Genomic DNA, 23,041 nt, shown 5'->3' with positions numbered 1-23,041 from the left:
AAGGTCACCATTAATATCGAGACATTACAAAATCACCATTAATTTAATACTAATGCTATTGTTATACTCTTGAGCAGCTAGTAAAAGGAGATTTAGGTGCCAAAATGTTGGTTCATTCTTTTGGGCAAATTTTGCCTCATTTGGTATAGCATTTGACGTGCGCAGGTCATGCTCGGACATGAGTCAACCTCGATTCAGTACAATCTAGGCCCTGGATTTGCACCCACCCCTGCGCACCTACACGTGAGAGAGTCTCTCCCCATGCATGTGCCATAATTTAAACCAACCATAAAGCCAAAAGACTTCTAATGTGGGACTAAATTTTCATGCATAATAGAGTCTCTTTGTCTCCACCTCTTTATTCCATTCACATTTCTTACAATCACCCACATGAATGGAAAACAGGGTATGTGATAGTATTCAACAGTTGAATCTACTATATGATAGGTAGGTTTTACTCTTTGAACCTTCCCTTGTGAAGATTTGTTTACATATTGGATAACAGTAGACATGACGTCCTTGAACTGTTTTGCTGTCTGTATAAGCATTGACAAATCTCACCCAAGACTTTCCCTGATCGAACTCAATTCTCATGAGTGTGTTCATTATTGGCAATGAACGTGCCTAGTTCTGCTGCTCATAGAATTTTACCTATAATTCTCTTCGAAGCGGCCCCATATCTTTCTCATATAGGTGATCTCTTGAGAGTAGTCATCAACTCTTTTTGATCATTAAAAGCCCATTAACTTACCCTGGTTCGGTGACTATTTTATTGGATTATACCCAACAGTGTGTCTAATCAGTATAAATTAGTTGTCCCTTTAAATTTACTTTTGGGATTTCCAGCCAGCATAGGTTAGGTGCCCTGTACACTGATCATTGACAAGGACATCAAATCCATTCTTTATGATGAACTTGGAACTAACTCTCGATTTAATCCTTTGGTTAACGGATCCGCTAGGTTATCCTTTGACTTCACATAATGGTGTGAACCCAACAAGAAAGATATCTCAAGAACCCACAACAAATTGAAGACAGAAAGAAGGAAGGTCTAAGATGATAAGATGGATGAAACGAAACCTCGAACCAATGCATAGGAAAGCACGAACGTATAGAAGATAGGAGATGGCACAACCTTGGGATTGATGTTGACAAGTCTTTGAACCCCACAAGGAGATGCCTTGATAAGTTCTAACTCAATGAAGAACCAACAAGAGAGAGCCTCACCGTTCTTTTGATTGAAAAAAAATGTCAAAGATACATGTGTGGTCATCACCCCCTTTATTTATAGCTATAGGGTGACCAAAAAATCCTAAAAGGCCAAAAGAAAGCTCATTTATAAAGGCCTATATAGACAACTTAACCATTTTAAGTTTATAGCATTATTACAACCCAAATAAAGGTAGAAATTGAGTCCAAATTGAGCCTACATATCGATACTACAAGATATGAGACTTAAATGCTAATTCAGCTCATCTAAAGCTTGATTTAGGTTGACTAAGTCAGATGACTTGCTCTTGGTCAAACCTTTTTCAATGGTAGCTTTGGCCTTCACTTTTTCAATTAGCACATTAAGTTATTCCTTCATCTTTTTAGCCTTAGCCCTTGTAATTGGGCCTCCATTGATGCATAATGGATTATCATTAATATCTAGAGTGGGTTGAGCATGATCCATATCATAAGCTTGTTGTGCAACTTGTTGTTCTTCTTCTTTTACTCCATCATTCCCCCTGTCCTCAAAAGGATTCATCCTTGAATCTTGATCACCTACATTAAAAGGAGAAAGATCAGAAATATTAAATGTAGTACTCACATTATACTCACCTGGTAAGTCAAGCTTCTATGCATTATCATCGATTCGAGCGATGACTTGAAATGGACCATCTCCTCGTGGATGCAACTTAGTACGACATTTAGTAGGGAATCTTTCTTTCCTCATAAGAACCCAAACACAATCTCCGGGTTCAAAGATCACTTTCTTTCATCCCTTATTGGCTTGCACAACATATTGATCAGTCCTCTTTTCAATTTGCAATCAAACTTTCTCATGCAGTTGTCTCACAAACTCAGCTTTTCTAGTACCATATAAAAAAGCACGCTCAGAGATAGGCAAAGGTGACAAATCTAAAGGAGTTAAAGGTTTGAACCCATATACTACTTCAAAAGATGAAAAATTAGTAGTAAAATGCATAGATCTATTATAAGTAAATTTAATATGTGGTAAACAATCTTCCTAACCTTTTAAATTCTTTTGAATGATAGCTTTCAATAAAGTAGATGAAGTTCGATTTACTACCTCAATTTGTCCATCTGTTTGTCGATGACAAGTTGCGTAAAACAAAAGCTTTGTTCCTAACTTTCCCCATAATGTCTTCCAAAAGTAGCTTAGAAACTTTGCACCACAATCTGAAACTATTCTCCTTAGTACTCAATGAAGCCGCACGATCTCCCTAAAATGAGCCATTTTAGAAAATCTATCCACAACCAAAAAATAGAATCCATACCTCGTTTGGACCTTGGTAGTCCCAAAACAAAGTCCATGGAAATATCAACCCAAGGTTCACTAGGAATTGGTAAAGGTATATACAGTCCATGAGGTAAAGATCTAGATTTTGCTTACCTACATCTAATACACTTCTCACAAAATTTGACTACATCTCGTTTCATGTGCGGCCCAAAGAAATGCTCTACTAACACTTTTAGAGTTTTTTTAACTCCAAAATGCCCCATTAGCCCCCCACCATGAGATTCTTGGATTAATAATTCCCTCAATGAACAATTAGATACACACAACCTATTCACTTTAAAAAGAACCCCCTCATGCCTATAAAACTTCCCAAATGCAGTATGTTCACAAACTTCAAACAGATTTTGAAAACCAGGATCATTAGAATATAGATTTTTAATGTATTTAAATCCTAACAATTTAGTGTTCAAAGTAGAGATCAAGGTACACCTTCGAGACAAAGCATCGACAACAATGTTTTCCATACCATATTTTTACTTGATCACATAAGGGAATGATTCAATGAATTCTACCCATTTTGCATGATGTTTATTCAACTTACTTTGGCTCTTCAAATGCTTTAATAATTGATGATCAGTGTGAATAATAAACTCTTTGGGCCACAATTAATGCTGCCAAGTCTCTAAAGCCCTCACCAATGCATACATCTCCTTGTCATAAGTTGGATAGTTCAAAACTGTTATGCTGAGTTTCTCACTAAAATAATCAAGGGGTCGACCCTCTTGTATTAACACAGCTCCAATACCTATTCCTGATGCATAACACTCAATTTCAAAAGTTTTAGCAAAGTTAGGTAATGCAAGTAATGGTGTCGAACTTAGCTTCTCCTTAAGTGAAAGATGAAACTTGTTCACTATCCCAATGAACCCCAACATTCTTTTTAACAACTTCCATCAAAGGTGCAACTATAGAACTAAAATGTTTAACAAACCTTCTGTAGAAATTTACCAATCCATGAAAGCTATGTACCCCAGTTATCATTTTTGGCGTTGGCCATGTAACACCCATAGGATATCCAGCAAGTTTGCATATTTTTACCATGGTTAAAAATAGGCCTTATGTGGAAATTTACAAAAATAATAAAATAGAACCAAAAAGAGATGACCAAGGTTTGAACCTTGGACCTCTTACTAGATACATGTATGTGATAACCAATGAATCAAGAGAATATATTGTTAGGAAGAGAAGGGACAATATAGTTAAGAGTAAGAGAAGGTTTCATTCATTTAGGAAGAGAAGTTGGAATTGCCTTCTTCCTCTCAAAGGAAAAGATGATTCTTACTCTCTCTTTTCATTAAGGGTTGAGTAAAAGAAATGAGAAGGAAAAATTCATTTTCCCTTCTTCTTTTCATGAGGAATAAAAGGAGAAAAGAAAGAGAAAATTTCATTTTCTTCTCTTCCTCCTCCCTCCTCCTCTCCACCGTGACCAAAGAACTCTTCTCTCCCTCACCATTGTCGAAACCCAATCAAGAGAAGCTCCTCTCTAGGAAGGCTCCACAAGCAAGGTTTCTTCCCTAAGTAAATCAAGCAAGGATGTGAGTATCCCCTCACAGCAGTACAAGTAGTTGTCGGTTTGTTTCGTATGAAAAGTTTTTTTTTAAATTGTAGAGATTTCCTTGTAAGCTATGGCCAAGATAGATTGGTGGTCACTTAGGATTAACAAGTTTACAAGTTATGCTTTAAGTTGTACAAAAAAAAAAAAAAAAAAAGAATCTAGAACCTCACCTTGAAGTTTCGGCCAAGACAAAAAAGAGAAGGTCTAGAGCAAAGTTTCTTTTGGTAACATGCTTTCCTATGCTCTTATATGATGTAGGATCCTTCATATGTTGTTAGTTTAAGTTTTAAGGCTTTATATGTTATTAAAAGATAAGGAACCCTAACCTAATGTTTCGGCCAAGATGAATCATAGAGTTTAGGGCAAAGTTTTGAAAAGAAAACATATTTGTTATGCTCCTTCATAATGTATGTTTTTATAGGTTTATAGCTTAGTTTTTTTTCATGCTCCATGTTGGATGAAATTTGGAGAAATCTATCTTCAAGTCTCGGCCAAGAATAGAAATGAAGTTTAGAATAAGGTTCTTTTATGATAACATGCTTTGATGAATGAACTCTTATGTGATGATAGTTTAGGTTTATGTATCATGTTGTATAAAAAAAAAATTATATGAAAACCCTAGTAGTAGTGTCGGCCAAGACAAGATATGAAGCTTAGGGACAAGATTTTAAACCTAGTCATGCTTGTTTATGCTTATTCATGAGATATGATATCTTGTATGTGGTTAGGTGAAGTCTTGATATTACATGTTTCACTAGAAGAAATGGAACCCCACTTGTAAGTCTCGGCCAAGAATAGAAATGAAGTTAGAACAAAGTTTCTTTTATGATAACATGCTTTGATGAATGAACTCTTATGTGATGATAGTTTAGGTTTATGTTTCATGTTGTATAAAAAAAAAAATGGAAACCCTAGTAAAGTTTCGGCCAAGATAAAATATGAGGTTTAGGGTTAAAATTTAAAACCTAAACATGCTTGTTTATGTTCATTCATGAAGCATGATACCTTGTAAGAAGTTAGGTTAAGACTTTATGCACTAGAAGACTTGAAACCCTACTTGTAGGTTTCGGCCAAGGTAGAGTGTAAGCTTAGAGTTAAGTTTTTCTAACCTAATTATGCTTAGTTATGTTTCTACATGTTGTATGATCTTGTGTATGAGATTGGATAAGTCTCCATGCTACATGTTGTACAAATGAATCTTAGAACCTCACCTTAGGGTTCGGCCAAGCAAGTATATGAGTTAGAGCAAGGTCTTGAAATGTAACTATGCTTGTTTATGCTTCTTTATAATGTATGATTATTTATCTATAGTTGGTTGAAGTTTCATGTTCTTTATGGTGGCCAAAGGTTAGAATTCATGCTAGTAAGGTTTCAGCCAAGATTGCAAGAATAGGTTTAGGGAAAAGTTCTTGAATCTAACTATGCATGCTTAGGTTTCCTTATAATGTATGATTCTTGATATATGGTTAGTTTAAGTTTCCATGCTTTATGATATGTTACATGCTATGATTTCATGATATGATATGCTATGTTTCATGGAATGATATAGGCTACACTTTATGATATTATATGTGCTATGCTTCATGATATGATATGCTATGCTTCACGATATGATATATGCTAAGTCTCATGAGATGATATGCTATGCTTCATGATGTGATATATGCTATGTTTCATGTAACATGCTATGCTCTATGTTATGATAATAACATGTTATGGTTTATGAGATATGATATGAAAGGCTTATGTAAGAAGAAAAGCCTAAGAGATGCTTCCCTTGAGTTGAGATTAAGAGCTCTCTTCATGATATGACACGTATGATAAGTAAAGAATATGATATGTATGATGACATGATAAGAAATATGATACATGATATGTATGACATGCTATTTTACTTTTTGTATGGCTTGTACCAAGGGTGGGCTCCATAAGCGCCCCGAGGTCGATGGTCTATGAAACGGGCCTCGTAAAAAGGGATGGGCTCCTTAGTACGCCCCTAGGTCGATGGACTATGAACGGACCTAGATCCCTAGTAGGTTCGGGGCTAGCTACCCTGTCCTAGGGATTGCGCGCATTTATGTATGTATGTGGTACAAGCCGGGCCCTTATGTTGATATTATGTTCAAGTATGTATATGATCTAAAGAAAGAAAAACACATGTTGCATATGTTCATTTCATTTTGCATGTTTTCAAAGGAACATCTTGCATCTACATGTACATGTTATATGATTCCCTTCACACTTATTAAAGATACTTTTGAAATCATGTTTATGATGTTTGGATGATCATGTTATTAGTTGATGTTATGTATTCACATGTTATGATATGTTTCATGTTATGTCCTCACATGCTATGATATGTTTCATGATATATTCTCACATGCTATGATATGTTTCATGATATGTTCTCACATGCTATGATATATTTTATGTTATGTTCTCACATGCTATGATATGGTTATGTTATGTCTTTCACATGTGATATGTTTTATGTGTACGTATGATTTATGGTTTTATGAGTAGGAAAGGAACTTACTAAGCCTTAGGGCTTATAGTTTTTATGTTTCCTTGTACTGCAGAGAAAGGCAAGGAATGGATGAACTAAGGGGAGCAGCAGGAAAGGCAGAGAATGTGTGTGGAAGTGGCATGGTGGATAGATCTAATTTATTTTAAAACTTTATTAGGTTGAATTGTGCATGTGAACTAAGTTTGTACCTTATGTTTATGCTGATAACTTGAACTAGTATGTTATGCAATTATGATGTCTTATTTCATGTCAGTAGATTTATAAGATCATGATTCATGTTCAAGTAGCAAATATAGATTAAGTTAAGCTTGAGTATTAGTATGATTTACGGTTCACATGCCATGTTAAAAAAAAAGATGCATATGATTAAATAGAATGAAAATTATGATAAATATCTTCCGCTGCCATGAGATCATATGCACATGTATGTTAGGTAGGTGTAAGTAACCCCGTCCCTTAGGGTAGCCTTAGCGCCCCCGGAAGGGGCGGGCGTTACAGTTTGGTATCAGAGCAGGTCTACCTTCCACTACCCACACATTAAGCCTACATCCTACCGCTCCAAGTAAGAATTTTTATGCTTAAATTTTTATGATGCTTATGCTTAGATCTATTCTTTCATAATGCTTTGATAGTATGCATGTCTTATAACACCCACGAAATTATAGGATAAGTATATGGATAGTAATTTCTTTAGACCATGAAAGTAAGAGGAATCAAAACGAAATAATAGAAATAAAAAGAAGGAGAGGTTGTGGTTTGAACCTTGAACCTCCCACAAATAATGAAGATAAATTGATTCATGGTAACCACTAGGATAATGAATAATACATGGATAGGAAGGAATGAAAAATTTATTTAAAGGTGAGGAGAAAATAAAAGAAAACTAAGAAAAGAGCAAGAGAAAATCAAGTGACTTACCTCCTCTTCCTCTTGATTAAGAGAAGAAGCAAGCAAAAGGTGAATTTCCTTCCTCTTCTCTCTCCCTTCTCATTTTCATGGAATTAAAGTGAAGTTAAAGGGGGGGATGAATGGGGACAAGAATCCTTCCCATGTTGAAAAAAAAGGATTAGAGGAGAAAAGAGAAAGAGAAAATTCTAAATTTTTCTTGTTCCTCATCCTCCTTCCCTTCTCCACCGAGAACTAGAGCCTTACTCCCTCATCTCCAAAAGCCAAGTTTAGGTTTTCTCTCTAAGGGAAAATAAATACTAGCGAGGAGTCTCAAGGTCTACCTCATACAAGAAGAAGAAAAATAAAAAGGGAAACTAGGAAGAGAAACTTCTCCTCCCTCCTCACAAGGGTACCACTTCCTTAAGGATCGACAAGAGAAAACTAGGTAAGCTTCCTCTCACCTCTGGTACAATAGCTCATGTGGTTTTCATGAAGATAGATCGCTTAAAAACCTAGGGTTGCTTCATGGAGATTTCGGCCAAGATAAAAAGAAGGATCTAAGGAAATTTTAAGACCTAACTAGATATGCTCATTATATTTCTTGTGACATGTATCTTATGGTAGGAGGTTAACCTAATGTTTCTATACTAGAATGATTAGTTAGAACCTAGATTCATGATCCTAGACTCTCGGCCAAGCATGGACAAAAGAACTAGGTAAGCTTAAGACTCAAACTAAACATGTTTCCTTTGTTCTTATGATATGTGCCTATGATAATGGTGTTGGTAACATTTTCTCCTACTTGTATGTTGATTGGAACTTCATTTTCATGCTCATGAACATTCGGCCATGGTAGAACTAAGGGCCTAGGAGAGCTTTAAACCTAAAACTAAGCATGCCATGATTTCCCTAAGATAAGATATGAAGCTAATATGATATGCCCATGATTGTATGTTGATTAGAACTCTATTTCATGCTTATGAAGATTCGGCCATGTTAAGATTTGAGGCCTAAGAAAAGTTTAAAACAAGTCTAAGATGATCATGACCTTCTTGATGAAATTATATGAAACTAACTTGATGTTCTTATGCTTGTTTGTTGCATATAAATTTGGTTACATGCTCTATAACTTTCGGCCACACAAAGTTTTAAGACCTAGGATGATTAAAACTTAAACTAAGTTTGCTCATGTTGTTCCTTGTAATAAATACCATGAAATTTGTGTAGGGTTTCCATGCTTTTATGTCACATGAAAACTAGTCTTACATGTTTCGGCCACCATTAGTTTAAAGGCCTAGGAAACTTAGAACCCAACTTAGATATGCTCATGATGTTTCTTGTAAAAAATGCTATGAAATTTGTTTATGGTTTCCATGCTCTTATGCCACTAGAAACCTAGTTTCCATGCTTAACAAGTTTCGGCCACCTTAGATTAAAGGGCTTAGGAAGTTTGGAACTTAAACTAAATGTGCTTATGATGTTCCTCATGATATGTGTATGATATTGGTTTAAGGTTCAACACTTTCATGCTACTTGTAACCTAGAATCATGCTTGCTAGGGTTCGGCCATGATGAGGTTAAAAGTTTAGAGAACTTAGAACCCAAACTAAACATGCTCAAGTTGTTCCTTATGATATATGATATGACATTAGTTTAGGGTTTACATGTTTGTATGTTGCTTATAACCTAAATTGATGATTGATGAGTTTCGGCCATGATATAAGTAAAGAGCTAGGAAGCTTAGAACCCAAACTAAACATGCTCAAGGTGTTCCTTATGATATATGATTTGATAATGGTTTAGGGTTCACATGCTTTTATATTGCTTGCTAACCTAGGCTACAACTACATGTTTCGGCCACTACATGATATTAGGGTTAGAGACCTAATTATGATTTCCCATGTGACTCACATGTAATGCTATATGATATGATAAGAATATGCCATGTTGCTATTGTAACGCCCGCCCTTCCAGGTAGAACTAAGGCCACCCCGGAGGGACGGACGTCACTGAAACATAGACATCAATTATACTAATGCATATGGATTCATGGCAGCGGAAGACTTATTTAAATCTTTTTTTTTTCATATGCATTTAGTTTACTTATCATGGCATGTGAATCAAAGCATACTGAACATTATCATCATATCATCATTATTCTAACATGAGTAAAATATCATAAGTGTATGAAATACTAGCTGAAATCATCAGCATAAGCATAGGTCCAACATTGTTCACATGCATAACTTAGATAATTCAAAGAAACTTAAATAGATCTATCCACCAGCACTTCCACACACATCTTCCTTGCCTTTCCTGCTCTGCTCCCCTTAACCAATCCATTCCTTGCCTTTATCTGCAGTACAAGGAAAACGTGTAGCTATAAGCAAAAGGCTTAGTGAGATCCTTGCCTACCCATAAATCCGAAAGAAACACATAACATAGCATAACATATAGAAAACATAGCATAGCATAACAAAACATGGAGAATCATAACATAGAACATATCTTATCATGTAAAAACCATAACAACTCATAGCGTCACATGAGGGAAAGCAGAACATAATATATCATATCACATAAGGAGCATAACATATCCAAGTCTATCATGTGAAGGTATATCATGATTCATATCACATTCTTTAAGCACATATCATGAAGCCTATCATATCATGTAAACATGTATCATAACTCATACCTGTTCATAAGGGTGCATTAACATAATTTCATAAATATGTGCATGTGGATGCAGTATGTATATTTTTAAAACATGTATCATGGAATGCACATATGCATCATGCTTCTTTCAAAACATATAGTATACATACTTGAATATCATATCATCATCATCATGAGAAGGGCCCTGGCTTGTACCACATGTAAACATAAATGCGCGCAATCCCTAGGACAGGGTAGCTAGCCCCGAACCTACTAGGGATCTAGGTCCGTTCATAGTCCGTCGACCTAGGGGCGTATTGAGTCCCTTAACGAGGTCCGTTCATAGTCCGTCGACCCCGGGGCGCTTATGGAGCCCACCCTTGGTACAAGCCATACAAAGTAAAATATCATGCATATCATATCTCATCATATCATACATGTCATAATTCTTGTCATATCATTAAGAGAGCTCTTAATCCCAACTTAAGGGAAGCATCTCTTTACCATAGCATGAAGAGTGCTCTTGATCCCAACTTAAGGGAAGCAACTCTTTTCCATAACATGAAGAGTGCTCTTGGTCCCAGCTTAAGGGAAGCAACTCTTTAGGCTTTTCTTCTTACATAAGCCATTCATACATGCATTATGAAACATAACATGTTCTATCATAACATAAAGCATAACATGTCATTTTCATATCATCAAACATGTCATATCATCTCATGAACTTAACATACATATCATGAACATGGCATATCATATCATGAGTCTAGCATATCATATCATTAACATGGCATATCATGTCATAAGTCTATCATGTCATATCATAAGCATGGCACATCTCATCATAAGACATAGAAATGCAACATATCATAAAGCATGAAAGCTTACTTCACTTACATATCAAAGACTACATATCATGAAAATGCCTAAGCATGTTTGGTTAGGTTTAACTCTTTCCTAACCCAATTTATCCAACTTGGCCGAACCATATCAGTAGGTTTCATCCTCATTTCATTCCATATTAAGCATAGAACTTACCCACATAACATGTAAAACTTAATCTAGCACATACAAGGTAATATATTTCATGAATAAGCATGTTTGAGTTCAAAACTCTAACCTTAACCCATTTATCTCAATTTGGACAAAACATATCAGTAGGGTTCTTATATCATTTGGTTCCATATGAAGCATGAAACTTATCCACATAGCATGCAAACTTGATCTAAGCACATACAAAGTAATATACTTCAAGAATAAGCATGTTTGAGTTCAAAACTCTAACCTTAACCCATTTATCTCAATTTGGACAAAACATATCAGTAGGGTTCTTATATCATTTGGTTCCATATGAAGTATAAAACTTATCCACATAGCATGTAAACTTGATCTAAGCACATACAAGGCAATATACTTCATGAATAAGCATGTTTGAGTTCAAAACTCTAACTCTAACCCATTTATTTCAATTTGGCCGAAACATATCAGTAGGATTTCATATCATTCTACTCCATAAGAAGCATAAGTCTTAACATGTAACATGCACATTTAATCAAAGTTCCTATAGAGCATAGTACAAGTACCTACAAGGAACCATACTTCATGAATAAGCCTATTTGAGTTCAAAACTCTAACCCTAACCCTTTTATTTTCATTTGGCCGAAACATATCAGTAGGGTTTCATGTCTTTTTATCCCTTAGGAAGCATAAAACTTAAACATGTAGCATGCACATTTAATCTAAGTACCTATAGAATATTGTACAAGTACTTACAAGGAACCATACTTCATGAATAAGCCTATTTGAGTTCAAAACTCTAACCCTAACCCTTTTATTTTCATTTGGCCGAATCATATCAGTAGAGTTCCATATCATTTTATTCCATAAGAAGTATAAAACTTAAACTTATGACAAGCCCATTTAATCTAAGTGCCTACAAGGTATTGTACTTCATGTTCTAAGCATATTTGAGTTCAAAAACTGAAACCCTAACCCATTTATTCAATTTGCCAACCATATCAGTAGGGTTTACCACCATTTCATTCCATATGAAGCATAAAGACCTTAGTTATAAACATGTAAAAATTCCTACATCACAAAGAGGTACAACTAGTATGGTTTCTAACTAAAATTCTTGACCTAAGGCCTTATAATCAATTTGGCCGAACCATATAGCTAGGTTTCTCTTTTTTTTTTCTTCACGACATGAAGAATGAAGACTAAATTAACAACATATGAAATTCATATATCATAGAGTAGAAATTTAAGTATGTGATCAAAGAAAAAACTTATTCTAGATCCTTTCTTCCATCCTTGGCCGAATCATGCAACAAGTTCTAAATTTTTTTTTTTTTCTTCATAACATGAAGCATCTCTTATCACTTTTTAACCCTAAGTAACTACCTATTCTTTATCTTGACCATCTTCTTTCAAGAAAAGTTTTAGAGTTTCGAAAGAGAAAAACATTCTAAAAACCGAAGCTACTTGTACTGCAGTGAGGGGATACTCACATCCTTCGCTAAATTCTCTAAGGAGGGAACCTTGCTTGTGAATCCTTCCTAGAGGAGAGCTTCCTTGCTCCTTGGTCTTGGCAAGAAGAAGAAAGGGAGAGAGAGGTCACGGTGAGGGAGAGTAGGAGGAGGATGAGAGCAAATGACAACTCATCTTTAATTTCCTCCTTTTATTCATTATTTAATTTCCTCCTTTTAATTTATTTTACTCTCTTCATAATTAAGAGAAAAGTCTAGATACATCCCTTCTTGGTGAGTAAGAAAGGAATATTCTAGAGCATCTCTTCATTAGAGAGGGAGAAGACAACTCTCACTTCTCCTTCTTAAGAGAAGAGCCTTTTCTTCTTACATTTAATTATGGTTTCCCTCTCTTTCCTTACAATAATTTCTCTTGGTCTAGTGGTTATCTTATTCAGGTATCTAATGAGAGATCTAGAGTTCAAGTCCTAGACCTTATGTATTTTTATTCCTATTTTATTTATTTAAGTGTTTGGCTAGGAGCAAAAATTCAACTAAAGCATATATATTTTTCTTTATTCTTTATTCATGATAGAATATTCTAGAATTTTGCTAAGGATCCTATGGGTGTTACAGCTATACTCATTTATGTATGCTTATGACCTATGCATGATGATGTGCTATGTGCCCAAATTTATGATATGCTATGTGCCCAAATTTATGATATGCTATGTGCCAAAGTTCATGAAGTGTTGTGTGCCCAATTATGCATGTGATCATGATGTGCTGTGTGCCCAAATTCATGATGTGCTGTGTGCCCAATTATACATGCTTTATGTTATGCTTAATAGTTGCTTCCCTATCCGTTGGGACTAGGAGCACTCTTCATGATATGAATATGACATGAATGATAAGTTAAGAATTACGATATGTACGACATGCTACTTTACTTTTAAGGCTTGTACCAAGGGTGGGCTCCATAAGCGCCCTGGGGTCGATGGACTAAGAAACGGGCCTCGTTAGGGATGGGCTCCTAAGTGCCCCTAGGTCGATGGACTAAGAAACGGGCTAATATGTATGCCTTGTAGGGTTCAAGACTTGCTACCTTGGACCTACATAGGACGCGCGCATTTATGTATGTGGTACAAGCCGGGGCCCCCCTTATGTTGAGATTATGTTTAAGTATGTATATTATAAGTTTTCAAAAGACATGTTGCATATGTTTTCATGATACATGTTTAGAAATTCACCTTGCATATACCTTATGATTATGCCATGATATTTATGATGATGTTATGATATGTCAGGGTGCATTTGATGATCATGTTATGATATGCCATGATACCTTACGATTATGTTACGATATGCCATGATATGCTGCAAGATATGATGAAATTGTCTCCATGTGTTATGTCTTGTGATTTTGATATGCTATACAGTTTTTGTGAGTAGGAAAGGAACTTACTAAGCCATGAGTGCTCACAGCTTACTTTCTTGTACCACATATAAAGGCAAGGAATGGATGAACTAGGGGAGCAGCAGGAGGGGCTAGAAGGATGTGTGTGGTAGTGACTTGGCTAAAGGAGAAAGACATGCTTTTGTTTAATAAGAACTATGCCTAGTTTATGTTACTGCGTTATGACTCTATGACATTTAATTTTGTGTTTGGGTATTATGACTTAAAAATCATGTTAAGTATGCTATGTGGTTTTATATGCCCAGGTGATTAGTCATGTTGATTTTAAAGAAAAGAAAAGTTTTAGTTGCTTTTTTTTTTAGACTTCCGCTGTAGTAAGTAGGTATGTATGTTAAAGTAAACCCCGTCGCCTTAGCAGGAGGGGCGGGGCATTACAGGTTGGTATCAGAGCCAAGTTAGTCATTTCACTACACACATGTCAAGCCTCCATCCTGCCGGTCTAAGTAAGAATCTATATGCTCAATTTAATTTTTTTTTTTTATGATGCTTTAATATTATGCATATTTAGTTATTCTTTTGAGTTAGTTTAGGTATGCATGATGGTAGGATAGGAATAGTAATAACTTTATGACAGCCGAATAGGAATAATGATAATTTATTGTTATTTAATGAAGATAAGCATGGCTAGGAGACGTACTACCCGAGCAGACGAGACAGTAACTCCACCAGATCTGACTCAGGTAGTTACCGACCTCCAACGTCAGATCACGGAACAACAACAGCTGATCACTACGTTAATGGGTCAACAAGGAACTCCTGCCACCCCGCCAGTAAATCAGAATGCAGTGCCCGTCATGCCAATAGTTGCACTAGTACCACCGGTAGCCCCTGCCCCAGTGGTCAGACAGGAGACTTACTTGATACAGTGGCTGAGGCTGAAGCCGGAGAACTTCTTGGGTACTTGTGAGCCATGGGATGCCCAGGCCTGGTTCAAGACAGTAGAAAGCATAGTGGAACTACTGAATTGGCCCGAATCGGAGAAGATCAAATAAGTATCTTTCTGCTTTTTCGGAGACGCGAGAATGTGGTGGGAAAGAGTTAAAGCTAAGAGATAAATTAATCTGATGAATTGGACGGACTTCGAGACAGAGTTCTTCGAAGAGTTCTTCCATATGCAAGTGATGAACCGACATTACGATGAGTTCACCGAGTTCCGGCAAGGTGACTTATCAGTGAACGAAGCAGTAAAGCGCTTGAACCATCTAGCACGCCTTTGTCCAGAGTTGGTTCGCACAGAAAGAGAAAGGGTCAAACTGATGCTGAAGATGCTTCGACCTGAGATAGTACTGAACGTGGCCGGCGGAGTTAATAGGTCATAGACTACAGAGGAACTGGTCAGCAGTGCCCTAATTACAGAACACTATCAGAAAGCAATGAACGAGAATAAGAATCAGGCACGAACAGAAGGACAGAGACCTCAAAGTACCAAAACAGGCTGGAAAGGAACCCCTACCGGGAAAAGGAAGCAATGGGACAATGTTAAAGGTGGTTCAGTGAATAAGCAACTGAAGTACCCTCAGTGTACTATTTGTGGGAAGCTGCATTCCGGATTATGTCACAAAGGTACAAGAAAATGCTATAATTGCGGTCGGGAAGGACATTTGTCCAGAGACTGCTCTACTCAGTTTCAGGCACCACCCCAGCAGAATAACAAGAACAGGAGTGCCCCTTCACAGCTACACCAGATGCAAACTGCTATAGAATGGACTTCGATCAGCCAAGAGAGATTGGAAGCCCCTCCAGCGACGACGAACGCCAGGGTTTTCGCGCTTACCAGAGAAGATGTGGCGAATGCTTCTACCGTCGTCACAGGTCAGCCGCCTATTTCTAGCCAATATGCTAAAGTTTTATTTAATACTGAAGGCAAACCAATGGTCGAATCTATCGGGAAACCGAGAAATATTTCGTGTCATGTGGTCGAGATTATGTCCGGGCAATTCTCCACCCTGACCATAGCACCCACCCTATTCGACAATATATTAGAGAAGCAAACCAGGGACCAAAGTCTCCAAAGGATTAAACAAGAGATCTTAGAAGGAAAGAAAGACGGATTCCGTATCGCGGATAGTGGAATATTATACCTCAAGGATCGATTATGTATCCCCGAGGATCCTGAGTTGCGAGGGAAGATATTAGAAGAAGCTCATTCAACGCCCTATGCAATGCATCCAGGATCCTCCCAAATGTACCAGGATTTGAAAAAGAAATTCTGGTGGTCCAGTATGAAAAGAGATGTGGCTCAGTACGTTAGTGCCTGCCTGACCTGTCAGAGGGTTAAAGTAGAACACCAGAGGCCGGGAGGATTACTGTAGCCTGTCCAAATTCCAGAATGGAAATGGGAAGATATCTCTATGGACTTTATTTCAGGATTACCCAAGACAACAAACGGCTATGACGCTATATGGGTAATCGTGGATAGATTAACCAAATCCGCCCATTTTCTGGCAATTAAGATGACTCATTCAATTGAGCAACTGGCTCAATTATATGTCAAGGAAATTATTAGACTACATGGGACCCCTATGACCATCATCTCCGACAGAGATGGTCACTTTGTTTCGCAGTTTTGGGAATGTGTTCAGAAGGCTCTTGGCACAAAGCTATTATTCAGTACTGCCTTCCACCCTCAAACCGACGGACAGACAGAGAGGGTGAACCAAGTGCTAGAAGACATGCTATGGGCTTGCGCCTTAGACTTCAAAGGAAGCTGGTGCCGATATTTATGCTTAGCAGAATTCGCTTACAACAATAGCTACCAGGCTACTATTGGGATGGCGCCCTATGAGGCTCTGTATGGTAGAAAATGTAGATCCCCTATATGTTGGTATGAAGGTGGTGAAAAGAAAGAGATGGGAATCCAAACGGAGCTTATCGATAACACCACCCGTGTTATACAGAATATCCGCCAAAGAATAGAAACTGCTCAGAGTCGACAGAAGAATTATGCGGATAAGCGAAGAAGGCCATTGGAGTTCAGTGTCGGAGAATCAGTATTCCTCAAGGTAGCTCCTATGAAAGGAGTACTGAGATTCGGTAAGAAGGGAAAGCTAAGCCCGCGCTATGTGGGACCATACCAGGTTCTGAAAAGAATCGGCAAAGTAGCTTATGAAATAGAGTTACCTCAAGAGATGTTAGCCATTCACAACGTGTTCCACGTTTCGATGCTAAAGAAATGTATTCCGAGCACGGACCAAGTGGTCGAACCACGGACAGTACAAGTGCAAGAGGACCTAACATACGAGAGCCGGCCAATTCAGATATTGGATCGAGACGTTAAAAGACTAAGGAACAAAGAAGTACTATTAGTAAGGGTCCTGTGGCAAAATTAACAGTATGAGGAAGCCACGTGGGAACGAGAAGATGATATGAAACAAAAGTATCCGGAGCTATTTTAAGTTCGAGGAAGAACTTTCTATGAGGTATGGGGTACTGTAACACCCACGAAATTATAGGATAAGTATATGGATAGTAATTTCTTTAGAGCATGAAAGTAAGAGGAATCAAAAAGAAATAATAGAAATAAAAAGAAGGAGAGGTTGTGGTTTGAACATTGAACCTCCCACAAATAATGAAGATAAATTGATGCATGATAACCACTAGGATAATGAATAATACATGGATAGGAAGGAATGAAAAATTTATTTAAAGGTGAGGAGAAAATAAAAGAAAACTAAGAAAAGAGCAAGAGAAAATCAAGTGACTTACATCCTCTTCCTCTTGGTTAAGAGAATAAGCAAGCAAAAGGTAAATTGCCTTCCTCTTCTCTCTCCCTTCTCATTTTCGTGGAATTAAAGTGAAGTTAAAGGGGGGATGAACGGGGACAAGAATCCTTCCCATGTTGAATAAAAAGGATTAGAGGAGAAAAGAGAAAGACAAAATTCTAAATTTTTCTTCTTCCTCATCCTCCTTCCCTTCTCCACCGAGAACTAGAGCCCTCCTCCCTCATCTCCAAAAGCCAAGTTTAGGTTTTCTCTCTAAGTGAAAACAAATACTAGCGAGGAGTCTCAAGGTCTACCTCATACAAGAAGAAGAAAAACAAAAAGGGAAACTAGGAAGAGAGACTTCTCCTCCCTTCTCACAAGGGTGCCAATTCCTTAAGGATCGACAAGCGAAAACTAGGTAAGCTTCCCCTCACCTCTGGTACAATAGCTCATGTGGTTTTCATGAAGATAGATCGCTTAAAAACCTAGGGTTGCTTCATGGAGATTTCGGCCAAGATAAAAAGAAGGATCTAAGGAAATTTTAAGACCTAACTAGATATGCTCATTATATTTCTTGTGACATGTATCTTATGGTAGGAGGTTAACCTAATGTTTCTATACTAGAATGATTAGTTAGAACTTAGATTCATGATCCTAGACTCTCGGCCAAGCATGAACAAAAGAACTAGGTAAGCTTAAGACTCAAACTAAACATGTTTCCTTTGGTCTTATGATATGTGCCTATGATAATGGTGTTGGTAACATTTTCTCCTACTTGTATGTTGATTGGAACTTCATTTTCATGCTCATGAACATTCGGCCATGGTAGAACTAAGGGCCTAGGAGAGCTTTAAACCTAAAACTAAGCATGCCATGATTTCCCTAAGATAAGATATGAAGCTAATATGATATGCCCATGATTGTATGTTGATTTGAACTATATTTCATGCTTATGAAGATTCGGCCATGTTAAGATTTGAGACCTAGGAAAAGTTTAAAACAAGTCTAAGATGCTCATGACCTTCTTGATGAAATGATATGAAACTAACTTGATGTTCTTATGCTTGTTTGTTGCATATAAATTTGGTTACATGCTCTATAACTTTCGGCCACACAAAGTTTTAAGACCTAGGATGATTAGAACTTAAACTAAGTTTGCTCATGTTGTTCCTTGTAATAAATACCATGAAATTTGTGTAGGTTTTCCATGCTTTTATGTCACATGAAAACTAGTCTTACATGTTTCGGCCACCATTAGTTTAAAGGCCTAGGAAACTTAGAACCCAACTTTGATATGCTCATGATGTTTCTTGTAATAAATGCTATGAAATTTGTTTATGGTTTCCATGCTCTTATGCCACTAGAAACCTAGTTTCCATGCTTAACAAGTTTCGGCCACCTTAGATTAAAGGGCTTAGGAAGTTTGGAACTTAAACTAAATGTGCTTATGATGTTCCTCATGATATGTGTATGATATTGGTTTAAGGTTCAACACTTTCATGCTACTTGTAACCTAGAATCATGCTTGCTAGGGTTCGGCCATGATGAGTTAAAAGCTTAGAGAACTTAGAACCCAAACTAAACATGCTCAAGTTGTTCCTTATGATATATGATATGACATTAGTTTAGGGTTTACATGTTTGTATGTTGCTTATAACCTAAATTGATGCTTGATGAGTTTCGGCCATGATATAAGTAAAGAGCTAGGAAGCTTAGAACCCAAACTAAACATGCTCAAAGTGTTCCTTATGATATATGATTTGATAATGGTTTAGGGTTCACATGCTTTTATGTTGCTTGCTAACCTAGGCTACAACTACATGTTTCGGCCACTACATGATATTAGGGTTAGAGACCTAATTATGATTTCCCATGTGCCTCACTTGTAATGCTTTATGATATGATAAGAATATGTCATGTTGCTATACTCATTTATGTATGCTTATGACTTATGCATGATGATGTGCTATGTGCCCAAATTTATGATATTCTATGTGCCCAAATTTATGATATGCTATGTGCCCAAGTTCATGAAGTGTTGTGTGCCCAATTATGCATGTGATCATGATGTGCTGTGTGCCCAAATTCATGATGTGCTGTGTGCCCAATTATACATGCTTTATGTTATGCTTAAGAGTTGCTTCCCTATCCGTTTGGACTAGGAGCACTCTTCATGATATGAATATGACATGAATGATAAGTTAAGAATTACGATATGTACGACATGCTACTTTACTTTTAAGGCTTGTACCAAGGGTGGGCTCCATAAGCACCCCGGGGTCGATGGACTAAGAAACGGGCCTCGTTAGGGATGGGCTCCTAAGTGCCCCTAGGTCGATGGACTAAGAAACAGGCCTAGTATGTATGCCTTGTAGGGTTCAAGACTTGCTACCTTAGACCTACATAGGGCACGCACATTTATATAAGTAGTACAAGCCGGCGCCCCCCTTATGTTGAGATTATGTTTAAGTATGTATATTATAATTTTTCAAAAGACATGTTGCATATGTTTTCATGATACATGTTTAGAAATTCACCTTGCATATACCTTATGATTATGCCATGATATTTATGATGATGTTATGATATGTCAGGGTGCATTTGATGATCATGTTATGTTATGCCATGATACCTTACGATTATGTTATGATATGCCATGATATACTGCATGATATGATGAAATTGTATCCATGTGTTATGTCTTGTGATTTTGATATGTTGTACGATTTTTGTGAGTAGGAAAGGAACTTACTAAGCCATGAGTGCTCACAGCTTACTTTCTTGTACCACAGATAAAGGCAAGGAATGGATGAACTAGGGAGGCAGGAGGCTAGAGTGTGTGGTAGTGGCTTGGCTAAAGGAGAAAGACCTGCTTTTGTTTAATAAGAACTATGCCTAGTTTATGTTACTGCGTTATGACTCTATGACATTTAATTTTGTGTTTGGGTATTATGACTTAAAAATCATGTTAAGTATGCTATGTGGTTTTATATGCCCAGGTGATTAGTCATGTTGATTTTAAAGAAAAGAAAAGTTTTAGTTGCTTTTTTTTTAGACTTCCGCTGTAGTAAGTAGGTATGTATGTTAAAGTAACCCCCGTCGCCTTAGTAGGAGGGGCGGGGTGTTACATATCTACTTAATTTTTTATTATTATTTGATAAGTTACAGTTTTAGTTTAAGTATGCATGATGGTAGATTAGGAATAATAATAACTTATGCTAGCCTTGTTATTACTCATGAAAAAGTATGGCTAGAAGACGCAATACTAGAGTAGAGGAGACAGTACCTCCACCGGATCTGATGCATGTAGTCACTGAGCTTCAACGTCAGGTCACAGAACAGCAACAAATAATAAACACTCTGATGAATCAGCAAGGGAACCCTTCTACCCCACCGTGAAATCAGAATATGATGCCAGTCATACCTACAGTTGCATCAGTGCCACCAGCACCTGCACCACCGGTAGGCCCTGCTCCAGTGGTTTGTTCAGGCCGTCAGTGTGTGGAACCATGGGACGCCCTGGTTCAAGACCTGGAGAGCATAGTGGAGTTATTGGATTGGCCTGAACATGAGAAAGTTACGCAGCGATGCCAGAATGTGGTGGGACCGAGTCATAGCAAAAGACAAATAAATCAAATGAGATGGATAGATTTTGAGGCGGAAGAATTCTTCCAAATGAGGGTGACAAACAAGCATTGCGACGAGTTCAAAAGCGATCTGTCGATTAATGAAGCCGAAGAAATTCAACCGTTTAGCTTATGTCCGGTTGGTCTTGAAGAAGAGAGAAAGGGACTCATTGAAGATGCTCGCACTGAGATAGCTCGAATGTGGCGGTGGGTTAATAGACCCCAATCTTGAAGGAATTAATCGAGCGTGCCGATCACCAACACTATTAGAAGGCGATGAGCGATGGCAGTCAAACTCTGGGACATCTCGAGCACTAGAACTAACTGGAAAGGAAATCAATGTGGCAAGAGGAAACAATGGAATGACTCCAAGGGTGGTCCAGCAAAAGCAACTCATGTTTCCTCGGTACCACACTGAAGAAGCACCAGGAATATGTCGTATAGACACAAATATATGCTATGAGGTCAAAAATATGTGGACAGCTTCCTACCACCGACCATAGCGCCAACACTGCTCGACGACGATATATTGGGGAAAGCAAACCTGACCCAAGCACCCAAAGGATCAAGCAAGAGGTCTTGAAGGAAAGAATGACGGATTCCATATCGCTGACAGTGGAATATTATACCTCAAGGATCGCTTATGTATTCCGAGATCTAGAGCTGCGAAAAGAAGATCGGAGCCCATACAACGCCTGCCGATGCATCCGGATCCACAAGATGTACCAAGACACGAAAAAGAAATTCGTGGTCCGTATGAAGATATGGTCAAGATTTCATTGTCCGCACCTATCGAGGGTTAAAGCAAACACCAAAGGCCCGGAGGAGTACTGCATTCAGCCAATTCAGAATAGAATGGGACATTTCTATGGATTTCATCTCGGGATGCCCAAAGATGCGGCTACGATGCTATTTTGGTAATCGTAGAGATCGACGATGCTCAAAAATTCTTAGCAATCAAGATGACTTACTGAATTGAGCAACTGGACCAATTATATGTCAAGGAAATTATCAGATTACATGGGATTCCTAAGACCATCATTTCTAACAGAGATGGTCACTTCATTTCACATTTCTTGGAATGTGTTCAGAAGGCTCTTAGCACGAAGCTATTGTTCTGTACTGCCTTCCATCCTCAGAGTGACGGACAGACAGAAAGGGTAAACCAAGTACTAGAAGACATGTGAGCTTTAGAATTCAAGGGAAAGTGGTGCGCCGATATCTATGCTTAGAGCGAATCGCCAACAATAGCTACTAAGCTACTATTGGAATGGCACCTTATGAGGCTTTGTATGGGAGGAAATGCAGATCCCTATGAGGACGAAGGTGGTGAAAAAGAAGGATTTCGAATAGATTTCATTGACAACACCACCGTGCTTATACGTAACATCCGGAAAGAATAGAAGCCGCTCGAGAGACGGCAGAAGAATTATGCAGATAAACGGCGTAGGCCGTTAGTATTCAACGTCGGAGATTCAGTATTTCTCAAGGTAGCTCCTATGAAGAAATGAGAGAAGAAGAAGAAGAAGCTAAGTCCGCGATGTGGGACCATATCGATTATGAAAAGTCGACAGGTAGCTTAGATAGAGCTTCCTCAAGAAATGGGCAATCCAT

At 37.7% G+C, this 23,041-nt stretch overlaps 1 protein-coding gene across 1 annotated transcript in view; it reads right to left on the bottom strand.

Moving 5' to 3' along the window:
* Window positions 1-21,312, bottom strand: part of LOC122033893 — a 79,918-nt gene extending 58,606 nt beyond the window's left edge. Inside the window, exon 1 of the mRNA XM_042593044.1 lies at window positions 21,230-21,312. Coding sequence (XP_042448978.1) covers window positions 21,230-21,312 — 83 coding nt within the window. The remainder of the gene's footprint in view (window positions 1-21,229) is intronic.
* Between the last annotated feature and the right edge of the window lie 1,729 nt (window positions 21,313-23,041).

This window comes from Zingiber officinale, chromosome 11B, assembly GCF_018446385.1.
Source record: "Zingiber officinale cultivar Zhangliang chromosome 11B, Zo_v1.1, whole genome shotgun sequence".
NCBI lineage: Eukaryota > Viridiplantae > Streptophyta > Magnoliopsida > Zingiberales > Zingiberaceae > Zingiber > Zingiber officinale.
This window is presented reverse-complemented; position numbering and strand designations above follow the sequence as displayed.